Source organism: Phyllopteryx taeniolatus, chromosome 3 (assembly GCF_024500385.1).
Source record: "Phyllopteryx taeniolatus isolate TA_2022b chromosome 3, UOR_Ptae_1.2, whole genome shotgun sequence".
In the NCBI taxonomy this organism is placed as follows: Eukaryota; Metazoa; Chordata; class Actinopteri; order Syngnathiformes; family Syngnathidae; genus Phyllopteryx; species Phyllopteryx taeniolatus.
In genome coordinates, this window is record NC_084504.1 from 12,503,018 (window position 1) to 12,522,480 (window position 19,463).

At 39.8% G+C, this 19,463-nt stretch overlaps 2 protein-coding genes across 3 annotated transcripts; both read right to left on the bottom strand.

The window, feature by feature from the left end:
* Positions 1-149: 149 nt before the first annotated feature.
* On the bottom strand, positions 150-9,658 carry LOC133475794 (oocyte zinc finger protein XlCOF6-like). 2 transcript variants are annotated; one of them, XM_061769219.1, is made up of 4 exons: positions 9,317-9,641; positions 7,847-8,125; positions 4,162-6,932; positions 150-1,250 (listed from the first exon to the last, which is right to left on the bottom strand). In XM_061769219.1, the coding sequence occupies exons 3-4, from the start codon at positions 4,337-4,339 to the stop codon at positions 466-468; spliced, it is 963 nt and encodes a 320-aa protein (XP_061625203.1). In that variant the 5' UTR covers positions 4,340-6,932; positions 7,847-8,125; positions 9,317-9,641; the 3' UTR covers positions 150-465. The 2 variants fall into 2 exon arrangements, with proteins under 2 accessions (XP_061625203.1, XP_061625202.1); XM_061769218.1 differs by lacking the exon at positions 150-1,250 and having other exon boundaries at positions 4,914-6,932; positions 9,317-9,658.
* A 491-nt stretch (positions 9,659-10,149) lies between these two features.
* Positions 10,150-19,097, bottom strand: LOC133475809 (uncharacterized). Its single transcript, XM_061769242.1, has 3 exons — positions 18,801-19,097; positions 16,283-16,567; positions 10,150-14,003 (listed from the first exon to the last, which is right to left on the bottom strand). The coding sequence occupies exons 1-3, from the start codon at positions 18,985-18,987 to the stop codon at positions 13,576-13,578; spliced, it is 900 nt and encodes a 299-aa protein (XP_061625226.1). The 5' UTR covers positions 18,988-19,097; the 3' UTR covers positions 10,150-13,575.
* Positions 19,098-19,463: the final 366 nt, after the last annotated feature.

Consider the following 19,463-nt stretch of genomic DNA (forward strand, 5'->3'; position numbering starts at 1 on the left):
AATACTGCTTTTTCCCGATCAAAAACAAGATTAATTTAGCAGAATTGTTTTACATTTCAAAGTTGGCACGACTCAGCATCCTCCACGAGGTTGCAGAGGGTTCAGAATTGAAATTGTCCACAAAGCAAAGAATAAAACAGACAAAAGCATTATGGTACATGTACATTTTATATAGATTTTGCATCGTTTTACAGGTGATGCTTACATTTTGAAAACACACCGTTAGGTCTGGAATAATTCGGACAATGGCATTTATACACGTGCACATGCGCGCGCACACACACACACACACAAAAGTAAATCAGTACAGATACCAACATTGGGTAAAAGCGAAGATGATGTATCCGCTGTTTAGTACGTTGAAGAAAACAATGACTTGTGTACTGTACAATTTATAAAAAAAAAAAAAAAAAAAAAAGAGCCAGTACAGCTCTTCAGAAGAATAAAATTAATTTAAAAGGTGGACTACTGTAATAAAACTTTTTTTCTCTCCGTGTCGTGCGCACACATGTGCATATTCAAACTGGACTTATGAGGAAACTTTCCACCACAAACGGAACAAAAGGGTTTTTCTCTTGTATGTGTTTTCAAGTGCGTTCCCATATGATCCTTTCGAGAAAATGTTTTATGACAAACGGGACAACTAAAAGGTTTTTCTCCACTGTGTGTTCTCATGTGTGTTACAAATCCTACTTTGCAAGTGAAACCTTTACCACAAACTGAGCAACCAAAGGGTTTTTCTCCTGTGTGAATTCTTATGTGTATAATCAGTGCTGAATTGCTAACAAATTTTTTACCACAAGCTGGGCAGCTAAAACGTCGATTACATGTCTGTGAAGTTTCCTTGCGGCCAGGAGTCGTCTCCATCTCAGAGCATTGTGATTGTCCGTTGTCACCTTCATAGTCGTCGTTGCGCCTCAATGATTCTTCAGTGGCGTCACCGTCAGACAGTGGAGCTAAAAGGTTTTCTGGTGGTGGTCTTCCACATTGATCTCCACTTAGACTGTGATGATGAAGTTCTGAGGGCTCACATGGTTCGTCTTCATAGTTTTTACTCCCGACAGAAACACAGGTCAGTGGGAACTCAGTGACCTCAGCCTTCTCCTCTTCCTCCTTGATGTGGACGTCCTGTGGATCCTTCACATCCTCTTTAAGGTGGAGGGGTTGTGGATGCTCCTCTTCCTCTTTAAGGTGGAGGGGTTGTGGATGCTCCTGCTCCAAACTGGAGCCCCCCGACTGCTGCTGGAGGTCTGCAGGCCACGAGCAAAACAAACACAGTTTGGCTCAAACACATCAATTATATTGTGATTCTACCAAATATCATTGTTTGCAAAGTCTGGGAACGGAATCCAAGGTGCCTTCACTGAAGCCAGGGGAATTTATGCTATGGTAATAGTTTGTGCAATTAAGACTACGCTCAGAAATTCAATCTGACACCCTCACTCTACTGTGAGAGTGGAGTGTTCCGAGAGGCAGAGCGCGCTCTCTTTCTTTGAAGTTACGAACGACCGCCTTGCTTGAACAGCTTCCATGCTCGTCCTGCCTCCCGAGTCAGAGCGGCCAGGAGTGCGCTCTGGCACGCCCAGAGTGTGGCGCTCTGAATAACCGAATTCTTTTGCAAACTACAGAGGTAGCCAACGTACATTTATAGTGTACAGTTTGGGAGTCAATTCAAGTTTTGAGAATTATTATGCACGTGTACAGTAGAAAACAGTATGACAATAATTCCTAGAGCTTCATAAATTGATTTAGTTTAAGTGTAGTACTATATTTTTCACGCGACCCTCGAGACGATAAGCGGTAAAGAAGATTGATAGATGGACTATATTTTTCAATACTTCCAAATGCCTGACTTGGTAATTGTTGTGCTTTTCTATACAACCACTGAGATCAGTTATAACGTGCATGTAACACAGAGGTAATTTCACTACGTCATCTCATGTTGGTTTAATGGTGTTTTCATCTGCAAATCCCTGCCTGCTCATCGCAGGGAAATGCTCAGTGAGGAAAATATGTGCCTTTGCACATTTGTTTAATTATTTTGATGTCCCTCAAGGGGAAATTCAACTCTCACTCCGATGTACATTTTGTAATGCACACGGATAAGTAATTATAACCTCATATAATCTTTTGTTTTAGCGCAAAGACAAGAAAGCAGACTGTGTTCCTTTCTCTCTGTTATTGTATTATCAGTTTGGTGTGAGACAAAGCAAGATGTCTGTCGTTGGGGATGCCAGAAAGCATTAGGCCGATGATAACTGCCTGTTCATGTGTGCATATATGACCTCGCCAAAGTACAACTAGACAGACACTTCTTCTTAGTCCAGCCGTTAGGTTGTATTTGAACTGTCTCTTTGCATGTAAGTTCTCATTAATTTGTACCTCTCATTAGTCTCAAAGTGCCTGGCCTGTCTCTTGTCTACTAAAGGCCGGTCCACACATAAAAACAATCAGCCTGTTTTTGTCCCCATTCTGCCCTTCCCGACCAAGCACGTCAAAAACCAGACAATCTTAAATCTTTTAAGAATATCCTAGGCCTGAGGTGTGTTGAGTGAATTTGTCCCGATTTTAGGGTCCGAAACAGGTCAGGGCCGACAATCTTAAATAATGAACGCATTCAATATTTATGACAAAAATAATAATAAAATATCTACAATGTTTTTCACTGCAAAATGTCAGCACAGAGCAACTAAAGATTACAATACTGTATCCCATATTTAGGCTTCATTCGTGTTCACATATTTATATCATACCATATTTGCATAAATAAATTAAATACATGCATTTAACTTTTTTGCGAAATATTTGCTTACTAATAAAAATAGATATTTTTTTATAATAACAGATTCTACCCTTGTAAAGTCGTGCTTGCTTTGTTTTATTTGTCTGGCCTTTTCTCTCTCACTAAGTTTTATCCCTCACACACATTTCTGTATGATATATTTTGTGTTTACAGTTCTTTTTTTCTTTCATGTTATGTTAGTCTTACATCCATCCATTTTCCATACCGCTTATCCCCACTAGGGATTTAGTCTTCAATCAACCTATCACGCATGTTTTGGGGGATGTGGGAGGTAACCGGGATTTGAACTCACCGTGCTTCCTCCACTCTAAATACAAATTCAACATGATATCACGTAAATATCTGCGTCGTTTGTCTTTTACAGTCTTTGGTCTTTTTCTTGCCTGCAGCAGGTGTACCGTTTCCGGATTTGAACCTGGGTCCTCATTTCATGCATATTTACATCTCAAATTTGTACGTTTACATTGGCAATGTTCACCAAAACTGTATTCATGATGCATTTTTTAATATAAATACACCATTCTGTACCGTATTAAACGTTTAATTTAAATATTCTTTTAATTCTCTTGCGTGAAACTCAAGCATCTTCGCATAGTCTGCAATAGTCGCATAGTCGGTGGTCTGTTGCTTTAAAAATTGCGCCCGTAAACGGTTGTGGGTAATAGAATTCCTTTCCTTTTGTAAAGGTTGCTCAGGAGTAACTTGGCACTAAAGGTGGCATTGAGGCACCTTTCCTAAGCATTTTGTAGAATTGGAAGGACCTATCCTCCAAGTACTTCTGGTTCATCTCACTTGGGTAGGAGAGGAAACTTCAGAAGCAAAAACGAGAATCCGAAGAGGGCCTTTATGTGTGGCGGTCTGTGTTGATGTTATCAGAACACACAGCCTGTCACACACACAAAATTAAGATTTAAAAAATCCTGTGTGCACCAGGCCTAAAGGGCTGCCTTTTCCTTGACACATTCACATATATAGCGCTGTGAAAAGTATTGGCTCCCTTCTCAAATGCTTATATTTTTGCAGTTTCCACACTTTAATGTTTAACATCTTCAAACAACTGTAAATATCAGACAAATATAACCCAATAAAACTTTTTGATTTTTAAATGATTTAATTTACAAAAGGTGAAAAAAAAAACTATTCAAAGTTACCTGGCACTGCGTGAAAAAGTAATGACCCCCCCCCCCCCCCTTGTTAAATCATGAATTAATTGTTGCTCTTCACAATTTTTGGTTACTAAGTAAGAGTACTTCGTTACTTCCCACCTCTGCTTAAACCAGATATTAATGAACGTCGTTTTGAAATAACTTATTAAATAAATAAAATGCAAATGATAAGTAGACATTTAGAGAACAGACCTTTCACGTGTACCACAATTCGAGTCACGCCAACAGATTCCAGTTGTCGTCGGTGTCGCTCGGTCTCCTCTCTCGCTCGACCAAGTTGCTCCTCGTACGACGCGATCGTTCTTTCAAACAGTCCGAAGATTTCGTCGGCGGCCGCAATGAGTCGCTCCCTTACCAACTCTTTCAACATGTTGGTGCTGTAGATAGCTCAACGAGCGCAGAAGATTCACAAATTCAACCTTGCGCTTTACTCCTTGTCGTCCAGTTAAGCTTGGGCGACTCGTCATACTAACTTCCGCCTTTTTCTTCTTCGATGGTGCTTTTACAACAGCGGCAACGCATCTTATACGTCATACGGCCGCCATCTTGCGACGGGTCAAGACCAGAGCAGAGGAGGATAAATACAGTAGCTGTAGTAGGAAGGGGGAAATGAGCTTAAATGATTTTAGCAAATGGCTGCAACATAAAAAAAAAGTGAAAATTTTAAGGGAGTCTGAATACTTTCCGTATCCACTGTATTTGGACAGTGACACTTTTACATACAGCACAGCAGCGCATCCCTTTCTAGGTGAAGGCCTAAACACAACACAACACACGAGTAAATCGTTACCAAGAAAAGAAGATGCCAACATTGAGTCAATACGACGATGAATCAGCTTGTGCTGTTTGATGAAGATGACAACAATGATTTGTTGTGTACTGTACAGCAAAACAGAACATTCACACCTCTTCGCAAGAATAACATTCAACTGAAAACAACAACCTGCTGTATAACTTTTATTCTCTGTATCGTGCATCAGCTTGTGTGCAGTCAAATTTGCTCAGACTATAGCTTCGACCACAAACAGAACAAAAGGTGTTTTCTCCAGTGTGTGCTAACGTGCGATACCATGCTTAAAGCAATATTTGACCAAGAAGTGACTGGTCCACCGACGTCTTCTCGTATTTCGGAGACCCGTGAAAATCACATCATAGTAAATAAAGATAAGTTGGTGTTTTTCCCTGTATTTTAATGCACATCAATACAACTACACTAGGAAAATCTATATATTTAATGAGCTATGATTTTATAAAACAAGAACTTCAATTTTTACCCCAAAAAATGTATCAGTTACATTTGCATGAAACAAAAACACAAGACAGAATCCTGGAATTAGCAGGTGCTGTTGTCACAAGGAAAACAGTGAGTAATGCACTCTGCTGCCATGGCCTGTATGCAAGCTCACCGTGCATGACCCCATTGCTGGAAAAAAAGCATGTCAAAGCTCATTAAAGGTTTGCTGAACAAGATTTGGACAAGCCAGTTAAATACTGTGAGAGTATAGTCTGGTCGGATGATAATGGATAATGATCCAAAACATACATACCGCCAAGGAAATTGGATTCAAAGAAAAAACAAATGCAACTGCTAGAACGGCCCGGCCAATCACTTGACTTGAATCCAAAAAGGGATCAAAAATCTATGTTAACAACTGAAACTCAAGGTCCATAAAAGAAGCCCACGGAACCTTCAAGATTTGAAGACTGCTTGTGTGGCGGAATGGGCCACAATCACACCAGAGCAATGCATGCAACTAGTTTCTCCAAAAAGGAGGCATCTTGAAGCTGTCATTGGAAACAATGGCTTTTGTATAAAGTATTAAATAAATACCAGTTGGCGTGTTCAATACTTTTGTATGTATGGATTATTTGGGTTGTTCTCAACATCTGGTGAAATTTTCATGTCAATAGCAACTTTGGAAATATATTTGAGAAAAGTGGTGACTTGTTAAATACTTATTTCAGCCGCTGTATATTTATCTTACTGAATCGATAAAGCATTTAAATCAATATCAAATCAAAACACACCCTAAGAAATAAAAATCTAACTGAATCGAACTGTATAATATCGTGAGGTCCTTAATACGCAGCCCTATTAAATACACAAGGAAATTGTTACCAAATATAAAAATTGAGTAAAGATGATAATGATGAGTCAGCTGTGCAGTACGATGATGACAACAATAATTTGTAGTGTACCGCAAAGAAAAAAAACTGAATATTTACAGATTTTAAGTAATTTTTTGGGGTGGACTATTGCAACACATTTATTCTCTCTGTTTGGTGTCTGCGCATGTGTGCATTTAAATTGGACCTATGACGAAACCTTCCACTACAAATTGAACAGCTAAAGGGTTTTTCTCCTGTGTGTGTTCTCATGTGTGATACAAGATGTGGCTTCTGAGTGAACGCTTTACCACAAACTAAGCAAACAAAGGGTTTTTCTCCTGTGTGTGTTCTCATGTGGGATACCATGCTCGGCTTTTGAGTAAATCTTTTACCACAAACTATACAACCAAATGGTTTTTCTCCAGTGTGAGTTCTTAAGTGTCTCATCAATATTGAGTTGTTAGCCAAATGTTTACCGCAAATTGAGCAAGTAAAATGTTGTTCACACATTTGTGAAGTTTCCTCTTTGTCAAAAGTCGTCATCTTTTCAGAGTGATTCGACTGTTTGTCGTCACCTTCACGTTCTACATCAGTCCTCAAAAGTTCTTCCATGTCCTCACAATCTGACAGTGGGGCTAAAAGGTCATCTGGCGGTGGTCCTCCACAGCGGTTTTGACTTGGACTTTGATGATGAAACTGTAACGACTCGGGTGGTTCGTCGTTGCCATCTACACTCTCAACATGGGGAGCAGTCAGTGGCAACTTGCTGATGTCAGCCTCCTCCTTTTCCTCCTTAATGTGAGGGGACTGTAGATGCTCCTGCTTCAAACTGGAACTGTTGTGTTGTTGGATGTCTGCAAGACAAATACAAACTTTGGTTCACACGTAAATGATATTGTGATTCTATTAGCTTTAAGTGATTTCTTGCCATTCCAACAATACATTTATATTTAATCTTTTAGAATTTTTGGTTTTCAGACATTCATTTAGATAATTTTTATTTCACTTTTATGTGCTGTTGAATTGAAACAAACTGCTTTGAATTGACTCATTATTTAAATTGTTTTTATTTTTTAAGTGCAGTGCTTATGTTAAAACTCTGTATAATAGTTACAGTCGCTTACAATATCATCAAATCAGATTTTTAGAAATACACATACTTTATATGATGCTATTTAAATGTTGGTCATTATGGTGGTACTTGATGAGCCAAGCACTTTTTGAAATGGTACCACTGCTCTAAACAATTTTTTCTTTTCTTTTGCTGGCCAGCACTTATTAAGTTTTTCAGTTGACGATTTAAGGACACCGGGAAGATAATCTTTGCTATTTTTCCAGTGAGCACCGCTTCAGTATTTTTTATTTTTACTGACCTCGTTATATTTGAATGAAGCTTTTCGGTGTTAAATGTCAATATTGTTGGCGCGATGAGGTAAGGTGCATTTCAGTCCATTTGTGAATTGTGAAAAAATTAGACCGAAAGTAAACCGCTATCAGGATTCTGTCTTGTCTTTTTGTTTCATACAAATGTAGCTGATGAATTTTTTGGTAGTAGTAGTTGTATTGATGTGCATTAAAATATAGGGGGAAAACACCAACTTATCTTTATTTACTATGATGTGATTTTTACAGGTCTCCGAAATGCGAGAAGACGCCGGTGGACCACTCACGTGACGCCAAGGTACCGTTTTGATTGGCTGTTTGTGAATATTAAGACGGTTGCCGTCGGTTTGTTTTGATCGCCCGTTCAAATTAATTTTGTCGTCACCTTCACGTTCTACATCACTCCCCAAAAGTTCTTCCATGTCATCACAATCTGACAGTGGGGCTAAAAGGTCATCTGGCGGTGGTCCTCCACAGCGGTTTCGACTTGGACTGTGATGATGAAACTGTAACGACTCGGGTGGTTCGTCGTTGCCATCTACACTCTCAACATGGGGAGCAGTCAGTGGCAACTTGCTGATGTCAGCCTCCACCTTTTCCTCCTTAATGTGAGGGGACTGTAGATGCTCCTGCTTCAAACTGGAACTTCTGCGTTGTTGGATGTCTGCAAGACACGAGTAATACAAACTTTGGTTCACACATGTAAATTATATTGTGATTCTACTAGCTTTAAGTGATTTATTGCCATTCCAACAATACATTTGTATTTAATCTTTTAGAATTTTTGGTTCTCAGACATTCATTTAGACAATTTTTATTTCACTTTTATGTGCTGTTGAATTGAAACAAAGTGCTTTGAATTGACTCATTATTTAAATTGTTTTTATTTTTTAAGTGCAGTGCTTATGTTAAAACTCTGTATAATAGTTACAGTCGCTTACAATATCATCAAATCTGATTTTTAGAAATACACTTATACTTTATATGATGCTATTTAAATGTTGGTCATTATGGTGGTACTTGATGAGCCAAGCAGTTTTTGAGGTGGTACCACTGCTCTAAACAATTTTCTTTTCTTTTGCTGGCCAGCACTTATTAAATTTTCAGTTGACGATTTAAGGACACCGGGAAGATAATCTTTGCTATTTTTCCAGTGAGCACCGCTTCAGTATTTTTTATTTTTACTGACCTCGTTATATTTGAATGAAGCTTTTCGGTGTTATATGTCAATATTGTTGGCGCGATGAGGTAAGGTGCATTTCAGTCCATTTATGAATTGTGAAAAAATTGGACCGAAAGTAAACCGCTATCAGGATTCTGTCTTGTCTTTTTGTTTCATACAAATGTAGCTGATAAATTTTTGGGGGTAAAAATCTGAAGTTCTCGTTTTATAAAATCATATCTCATTAAATATATAGATTTTCCTAGTGTAGTTGTATTGATGTGCATTAAAATACAGGGGGAAAACACCAACTTATCTTTATTTACTATGATGTGATTTTTACGGGTCTCCGAAATACCAGAAGACGCCGGTGGACCACTCACGTGACGCCAAGGTACCGTTTTGATTGGCTGTTTGTGAATATTAAGATGGCTGCCGTCGGTTTGGCTTGATCGCCCGTTCAAATTAATTTTGTCGTTTAAGTGGACATACTAAATCATATTTACATATTTGGGCATTACGATTGCATTGTCGTTCGAGAGAAAATCGCCTTTCTTGGTTATAAAAAAGTGCTTATATTAATGAAATTAAGTTCTAACATTTTGTTTCGCTATTTTGGTAAAAAGGACATCATCAATCCAGTTTAGAAGGCCTGGTTGTCATAAATGTTCAGGAGAATTTTATTGAACTGACCTTGGACATGTAGCACAACTTGAGTCTTGCAAACAGCTTCCAGTTGTTGTCTTTGTAGTTCGTTCTCCGCTTTTGCTCGACAAAGTTGCTCCTCGTACGACGCTATCGTTGTTTCAAACAGTCCGAAGATTTCGTCGGCGGCCGCAATGAGTCGCTCCCTTACCAAGTCTTTCAGCATTATGATGTTGTAGACAGTTCGACGAGCTCACAAGAGAACGAATTCAACCTCGCGCTTTGCCCCTCGTCGTGCACTTGAATCGTTGGCAGCTATTCTAGCACTTCCGCCTTTTCTTCTTCGGGGGTGCTCTAACAGTAAACTCGTCAGACGGCCGCCGCCATCTTGCCGGGGTTTTGACGAGCATTGCAACAAGGTCATTATCAAAAGTGTCTTTATTGCAAAGACAAAAAAAACTACATAAAAATACGTATCTTGGTAAGTGTATGACTTATACTGCTTTTTTTTTTTTTTACCCTTTACATAAGATGTTTTTGCGAAAACACTGTTGCGTCCAGAAGTTTGTGACATTTTACACACACATAAAGCAGCTCTTCACTTTCAAGTTTCCCAAAGTACAACGCAAATACATGCGTAAATCATGACAAGTGAAGAAGCCTAAATTGAGTCAAGACGATGATGAAACGGTGCATTGAAACTTAAGCTGTAAAATGAAAATGACAAAGATGATTTGTAGTGTACTGCAGAGCAAAACAGAACATTTAGAGCTCTTCAGAAGAATATTTAATTTAAAAACAATACTTGGTCTCCTGTAATACATCTATTCTCTCCTGATTGTGCGTCCGTATGTGTGCAATCAAACGGACCCTAAAACGTATATTTTTAAAATGACATGTTTTTATTGGGCATTATACCAAACGTTATGTTAATAAAAAGTAAGACAATTGTTCTAATATTTATTATAATAGTAAAAACAAACAACTAATAACTGTTTCATGGATAAAACCAACCTCATAGCATGGGAAAAAAATGGTGGGAAAGGGTGATCGATGGGAGTTTCATGGAAAGAATGACAGAATGAGTTTAAGATAATAGATTATAGGCACCTGTGATTGATACAAACCCTGATTTTCTTTTATTTAATTTTGGTATTTTGAGATTGAGGGTGAAGTGTCATGTATTTAGGGATAAAAAGTAGAGTTTAGAAAAACATATAGGTAATAGTGTACATACTGTAGATATCAAGAAGAGGGTAATAGATTCATTCGTGTTATGCATAGATAATCAAACCAATCAAATGTACAAATTGTTATTAGTGAAATGTAAAATGTTTGTGGGTGCACATGTATGGTCAGGTGCATGCATAAGTGTGAACACATAGTGTGTTATAAAATGGTGCAAGTGTCAGATATTGGCACTATAATTAGGTCTGTACACTGTTTGTTACCAACATCCTAATGAAGGCCAGTGGTTCGATACACATTGGTGTGTTTTAATGTTTGAGCCCTAAGAAATAAAGGCTTTTTACATTGAGATTCCTATGTGCCTGTATCTGGAATTCTTTCCAATACAAGTCCTAGTCATGTCATGCTTAAAAATTCAAATACTTGTTGACTGATGTAATCTTTTTTGTTTTCTCAAGTCTAATATTACTACAAACGTTCTATTAAAAATGTATTCTGTATTCATTACACGTCCCTTAAATTCACTCGACTCCCTCTCATATTTTTACACTTCATAATTACCTGTTGAATTAATTAAACACTCGCTCTCATATTTCCATCCATTCATCCATTTTCTGAGCCGCTTCACCTCACTAGGGTCGCGGGCGTGCTGGAGCCTATCCCAGCTGTCATCGGGCAGGAGGCGGGGTACACCCTGAACTGGTTGCCAGCCAATCGCAGGGCACATAGAAACAAACAACCATTCGCACTCACAGTCATGCCTACGGGCAATTTAGAGTCTCCAATTAATGCATGTTTTTGGGATGTGGGAGGAAACCGGAGTGCCCGGAGAAAACCCACGCAGGCACGAGGAGAAGATGCAAACTCCACACAGGCTGGACCGGGGATTGAACCCGGGTCCTCAGAACTGATTACCTGTTGAATTAATCAATCATTATAGTCACACATTGACAAAATTTGGGTCACCGCTCTGTGAATGAAAGAAAACCCCACAGTGGTCACAGAAATAACTTGAAACTGACAAAAGTAATACATGAAAATTACCAATGAAAATCAGACATGTCTTTTAAATTGTGGTTCAACAGAATTATTTGTTAAACAAACTCATGAAACACACCTGGACAAAAATTATGGTACACCTAGAAAAAATTGAAAATAATTTGACCATAGGGACATGTTCAAACAAGGTGTATACTCTAATTAACAGGTGTCTTGTAACGTAAGTCGACCTATTTAAAGGGTGACAAGTAATCACTGTGCTGTTTGGTGACATGGTGTGTACCACACTGAGCATGGACCAGAGAAAGCGAAGGAGAGAGTTGTCTCAGGAGATTAGAAAGCAAATTATAGACAAACAAGGTAAAGGTAAAGGCTTCAAGACCATCTCCAAGCATTTTATGTTCCTGTGACTAAGGTTGCAGATACTATTCAGAAATTTAAGATATATGGGATTGTAGCCAAGACCCTGGATGTGGAAACAGGAGTAACATTGATGATAAATTGAGGAGATGGATAATACGAATGGTACCAAAACAGCCCAGAACAACCTCCAAAGAAATTAAAGGTGAACTCCAAGGTCAAGGTACATCAGTGTCAGATCACACCATCTGTTGTTGTTTGCAGGGAAACAACCAAGGAGGACACCACTGTTGAAAATAAATCGTAAAAAAGCAAGGCTAGGATTTGCCAAATTGCAAGTTGACAAGCCACAAAGCTTCTGTGAGAATGTCCTATGGACAGACGAGATAAAACTGGAACTTTTTTGGCAAGGCACCGCTTTATGTTCACAGATGCACAAATGAAGCATACGAAGAACACTGTCCCTCCTGTGAAACCTGTAGGAGTCTTTGTTATGTTTAGGGGCTGCTTTTCTACATCTGCCGCAGGGTGTCTTCAATCTGTGCAGGGCACAATGAAATCTCAAGACTATCAAGGTATTCTAGCTTCTATCAGCCATGATCGAAATCCTACTGAACATTTGTGGAAGGAGCTGAAACATGCTGTTTGGAGAAAGCACCCTTCAAGCCTGAGACAACTGGAGCAGTTTGCTCATGAAGAGCGGGCCAAAATACCTGCTGAGAGGGGTCATATATTTTCCTCAATGAATTGCAAAAAAAATTTGAATGTTTTGTTTTATGTGATTTTCTAGATTTTCTTTTTGATATTATATCCTTCCCTGTTAAAATACACCCACCATTAATTTCAGACCGTTAATGTCTTTGTCAGTGGGTAAACTTACAAAATCAGTGTGGGATAAAATAATTATTTCCTCCACTGTAAATACATATTCTTCACATTGACTTTACATCGTGGACATTGCACTCCTGTTTCTATTAATGACAATGTCAGGGACAACATCCATCAATCCATTTTCTGTACCCCATATCCTCACGAGGGTCGCAGGTGTGCTGGAGCCTAACCCAGCTATCTTTGGACAAGAGGCGGGGTACACCCTGAACTGGTTACCACCCAATCGCAGGGCACACATAAGCAAAGAACCATTCGCACTCACATTCACACCTACAGGCAATTTAGAGTCTTCAATTAACCTACCATGCATGTTTTTGGAATGGGAGGAAACTCGTACCCGGAGAAAACCCACACAGGCACGGGGAGAACATGCAAACTCCGCACAGGCGAGGCGAGACTTGAACCCGGGTCCTCAGAACTGTGAGGCAGATGTGCTAACCGGTGTCGCCTCCACTCTGAACATTGAATACAAAGTCAACATCATATCACATAAATATCTGCGTTGTCATTTGTCTTTTATAGTCTTTGGTCTCTTTCTTGCCTGCAGCATGCATACTGAAAAATTCTCTCACATTAAAAGAAATTGGAAGTTACATTCTCTCTTTTTGGGTGTCTGGCTTTGCGAACAGAGGAAGGTTTCCTATCATCCTGTGACGCATCCGGTACTTGTTAAGAATTGAACCAATGAAGAATTTTGTGACTTAATTTGTCTTCACGTTGGCTTGAACTGCATGTGCAAATGTTTATTATTTGCTGATTTTCTCCATGTTGCCCTTATTCACAAGTGTGGGGGCTTTTGAGGCAGGGGACTTGTTTGTGCTTGATGCAGTATTGTCATGAAATGTTCTGACAATCAATTAGTTCATACGTCATTGCAGATTTTTCATTTTGTTAGTGAGATTGTTTATCCCACCCTTCTGTTTTTTTATAGTCCTGTAAGCTTTTCTCTCATTTTTCTTCATTCTCTTACATCCATCACGCTTCTGTTTTGAGTTGCTAGTCTGAGGCTCTGGAGATGCCATAGCTGGAGTAGAGGGCTGATTATGAGCTTCTTTTCTTTCCTTTCTTTGTGATCTCTTTTCTGTACTCCATTTCCTCCTTAGCTGAAGTTGATCAAGTTCAGGGAGGTCTTGTATATGTTTTATTTTCCCCTGGGACTTTCTCCTTCTGTATCGCTCGCGTTCTCTCTCCAGATGTTTCTGGTAGGCCTCTGGATTCTGTTTGAGCTTTTTCCTACTTTTTCGCATCGCAGCAGCATTGGAGGCTTTCGGTGATGTGATTCCAATGAATTTACTGGCTGAAATTATACACACACAAAAAACTGCAGTTAAAATCAAAGCACGTAATTAGTTGAACAAACATTTTTTTTAAATTTGGATTTGTTTCATATAAAACATTAGATCCTTCATAATTATAATTTTTTTTTAAAGGTGCCTAGCATTCTTAAATTTAATGGGCTTAGCACTAAATAATTATGTAATATGGATCATCCCCCTCCCAGTATCATTTAAAACTCCCATAACTTTACCATGAATAAACCATCTCTACCGTTATAACTGGAGGCGAGATGGGGGGTTTGGGCTCTTTCAATAAGAGAGAGGAGAGGTGGTTGCGCGTTTCTCCTTTTTTTTCTGTTCACCTTTCACATCCGTGGCAATGATGACCTTCAGTTGTTGGACTTAGGTCTACAACAGAGTTCTAGAGTGGTGCTCTAAGTTTGATTTTTACTAAAATAACGATTATTTAGACCAAGATGGCGCCTACACAGGTGGATGTCTCGGTAACATACTCTCTAGTACTGACTATGTTTTTATCCTTTTCGTTCGTCTTTGGAGACACTACGTGACTTACATTAGGGAAGACATGCTAAACAGTAGGGAAGTCTACCCCGAACCTTCTTTCTCCAACATTCACAAATCAACAACGTTTTTTTTCTCTGAGTTACTCATGAGTGTAGCGGCCGCACTCTTATGGCGAATGGAGAAGAGGGAGAAGAGGACGCCACAGAGGAAAGCGTGCCGGAGTGCAGGTTAAGCTTCGACAGTGAGGATTTTGAACGCCACTTCCGTCGATTCACCTCGCAAATCTGTGCTCTCTACCCAGCAAAATGGATGAGCTTCATCGCCTCACAAAGACGAGTAAAGACTTTGCACATTCTGCCGCCCTCTGCTTCACAGAGACTTGGCTTTGTGAACGCATCCCCAATGACGCCGTACTGCTGCTCGGCTTCCTGCATCGACCAGTCACGAACAGGACGTGGAACGTGTCCTTAAACTACAAAAGATCAACAAAGCGGCAGGCCCAGACAGTGTGTGCCCCTCCTGCTTGAAAGTTTGTGTGGACCAGCTCACCCCAGGTTTCACACAGCTCTTCAATAGGTCTTTGGAACGGTGTGACGTTCCATCCTGCCTCAAACGGTCCACGATCATCACAGTCCCCAAGATACCTGCAATTTCAGGACTAAACAACTACAGACCTGTCACCCTGACATCTGTGGTGATGAAGTCCTTTGAACGCCTCAAGCTGCACCACTTCAAGAGCGTCACAGGACCCCTGCAGTTTGCCTATTGAGCAAATAAGTCTGTGGATGATGTAGTCAACATGGGACTGCGCTTCATCCTGAAATACCTCGACGGCGCAGGGACCTACGTGAGGATCCTGTTCGTGGACTTCAGCTCTGCGTAAAACCCCAACATCCTCAAATTCCTCTCCTCCAAGCTTCTCCAGTTTAACGTCTCGCCTGCCATCTGCCACTGGATTTGCAGCTTCCTGACGGGCAGGACACAGCAGGTGAGGCTGGGGGACACCACCATATCTACACGCACCATTAGAACCAGGGCTCCCAAGGATGTGTCCCCTCTCCACTGCTCTTCTCTCTCTACATGAACGACTGCACCTCAAGGCACCCGGCTGTCAAACTCCTGAAGTTTACAGACGACACCACAGTCATCGGCCTTATCAAAGACTGTGACGAGTCTGCGTATTGACAGGAAGTGGAGCGGCTGCAGCTTTGGTGCAGCCAACACACACTTGGAGCTGAACAAGCTCAAGACAGTTGAGATGATCATGGAGTTCAGGAAATATCCTTCGCCACAGCTGCCCCCCACGCTGTCCAAATGCCCTGTGTCAACCTCACTGTGTGTCAACATCAGGACCTGAAGTGGGAGACCAAGATAAACTCCATCGTCAAAAAGTCCCAGCAGAGGATGTACTCTCTGCGGCTTCTGAGGAAGAACAGCCTGACACAGGAGCTGTTGAGGCAGTTCTACGCAGCAGTCATTGACTTGGTTCTGTGTTCATACCTCTCAGTCTGATGTGGAGCTGCTACAAAGACCAAAAGTATTATGCAAACCAGATAAAAGGAGATAAAACATTATCAAAATGAAATAGTAAAACACGGATGAAAGGGGACCTTTAAGGGAGCATATCTTTTTCACAAATTGAGCAATTAAAAGTTTTTTTCTCCTGTGTCTAGTCATATGCTTAGCAAACTGAGTAGGGATTTTTTTTTTACCATGTTTGTTAAGTGTCCTTGTTGCCAAAAGCTTTCACACCATTTCATCTGTTTGTTGTCACCTTTATAGTCTGCGTCGCTCCACAAAATTTCTTCTACGTTGTCACCATCTGACGGTGGACCGAAGGGGTTGTCTGGTGGTGGTCCTTCGCAGTGGTCTCCACTTGGACTGTAACAACCAAGAAATTGTAACCACTCGGGTGACTTTTCCATGTCCTCTGTACTTTCCACAGCGACACTCGTCATTGGAAATCTGCTGACACCAGGCTCCTCCTCTTCCTCTTTTATGTAGGGGGATTGTGGATCCTCCCGCTGCAAACTGGCGCTCCCTCCCCACTGCTGGACATCTGCAGGACACAAGCAACACAAACACAGTTTGACTCAAACTCGTCTTTGTATTGTGATTCTACCGTATGTCATTGTATGATGGCGTGTTAAACTTTCAGTCATATTGGTGAGCACAGACACAGCTTGTTTGTTTGTTCGCCGTTAATCCCATTAGCTACAAAAACAGTTTTTACATTCTAAAGAAAACAGTCATGTGTAAATTAATCCTCGTTGTGGTAATAGTTTAAGAATGTGCAATTGCATGTTAGTCAACAGCTTCACGACAAAAGTGTTTGGTTTGGAGGAATCTTATACTTTTATGCATTGCTATGTGTACCTCAGTATCTTTCATGTTAGTTTAATACATAAAATGGATACATTTACAGGGCAGGTAAAAGGATTCTCACTTTATTTAGAATGTATAGTTCAGGGGTCAGATTCAGGTTTAGAGAATTATTGTGCACGATACAGTACAAATCAGATTGAAAATAATTCCTACAGCTTCATAAATTGATTTAAAAATACAATACTATATTTTTCACTTCAGTTCCATATACCTGTGAAAGGTTTTGTGCCTTTACATATTGTCATTGTAATCAGTTATAACGCACAGAAGTAGATGATAAACTGAAGCAAATGGAACAATTTTCAGAAATCTGAGGTTGTTCTTAATGTTTTAAAGGATGGTTCATCAAGTCTAGATTTTAGATACCTACATAATATTTATCTGTACAAATGAGTACAAAGGGAAGAACAAATAGGTATCTGGCAGGTGTATATAAAAATGTACAGGTACCTGTTATGGGCAAGTGTTTATATGTGTATAGGTATCATGTACAGCGGCTGAAATAAGTATTTAACACGTCACCATTTTTCTCATTAAATATATTTCCAAAGGTGCTATTGACATGAAAATTTCACCAGATGTTGGGAACAACCCAAGTAATTCACAGATACAAAGAAAGTAGAACAAATAACAAATTAAACATAGAACAAATTACCAGTACAATTTGTTGAAAAGCAGCCCCACACCATGATGTTCTCACCTCCGAACTTCACTGTTGGGATGGTGTTTTTAGGGTGATGTGCAGTGCCATTCCTCCTCCAAACGTGGTGTGCATTATTGGATCCAAACAGTTCAATTTTGCTCTCATCCCACCAGACTATATTCTCCCAGTATTTAACTGGCTTGTCCAAATGTTAAACAAGCTTTGACATGCTTTTTTCTCAGCAATGGGGCCTTGCGTGGTGAGCAGGCATATAGGCCATGGCAGTACATTACTCACTGTTATACTTGTGACAAGAGTACCTGCTAATTCCAGGTCTTTTTGAAGTTCTCCACAGGTGGTCTTTGGCTCTTGGACAACTCTTCTGATCATTATTTGCACAAATCTTGCGAGGAGCACCTGATCGAGGCAAATTTATGGTGGTATGATTGGCTTTCCACTTACGTATTATGGCCCCTCACTGGAACGTTCAGCAGCTTAGATATGCGCCTGTAACCAATACCATCATTATGTTTTGCAACAATTAGTTGGCAATGGTCTTGAGAGAGCTCTTAACCCATCATGAGATGTGTCTTGACTCACACCTTGGCAAGGAGACCTTTTTGTTGGCCATCAATTAGGACTGAAGGCTCTTATTTGTTCTACTTTCTTTGACTGTATGTATTACTTGCAATGTTCCCAACATCTTGTGAAATTTTCAGGTCAATAGCACCTTTGGAAGTATATTTAGTGAGAAAAATGGTGATGTGTTAAATACTTATTTCAGCCGCTGTATGCATGTATGGATTTCGGATTGCAATAATTTATCTTGGGTAACGGTGAAGTGGTAGTATATTTTTATGAGTTTAACATCTTCCTGCTCCTTTTCGCACTAGCAATACACGGTGTTTCAGTATGAGATATTTATATAGCAACTTGTTTAATCTTGTTTTTTGTACTGTATGTTCGAAATAAATTCCTATTGTACTTGAATTGCTTTGGCGGAAACACCAACTTAGTTATTAATTCTTATTTTGCTATTATTCTACTGGTCCTCTGAAGTACAATGAGTTGGACCATAAATATCAGATATGATTGAATCTTTATTTGTATGAGTCCGACATCCGCGGAACGGTCACGTGACACCAAACCACTGTTCCGATTAGCTGATCGGGAAAATCAAGATGGCTACCGTCGGTACGTTAGCTTTGTGGCAAAAGTAATCAGATAACAATATGTCATGTTCGCAAAAATGGTCATACTTTACCAGATTCACCGTGGACCCGTGACACAATCTGAGAGTTGCCAAAAGCTTCCAGTTGTCTTCGGTGTCGCTCGGTCTCCTCTCTCGCTCGACAAAGTTCCTCTTCGTAGGACGCTATCGTTCTTTCAAACAGTCCGAAGATTTCGTCGGCGGCTGCAATGAGTCGCTCCCTTACCCACTCTTTCAACATTTTGATGTTACAGACAATACAAAGCCCATAAAAACAACACTTGAACCTCGCACTTCGTCCCTTGTCGTCCAGCAAAGCCAGGAAGAGAATGAGGTCACTAACAGCAATATGATTGGCTGCTGCACACAGGGAACAGCCAATCATATTGCATAATTCAACTCAATTCAAGCTCTATGAATGTCCCTTTTCAGTTTTAAGTAGGCGAAGTGATGGAGATATATTGAACGGGAATTACGGCCAGTCAGAATCAACTTGTTGGAATCTCAAACTGGAGTTACACAATACAAAGGGGTCAGAATCAAAATAGCCTTTATAGTAAAGAATACATTGTATATAAAAAATGACTTCTGGCAATATATGTATGTTTTTATATGGTGGTTGTTCTCTATAAGTGACATTCACATTTGGAAAATACACCATTAAGTACAGAAATATTTTTATTTACTCTTTCTGTGTAATGTGTAGTCAAATTGCTC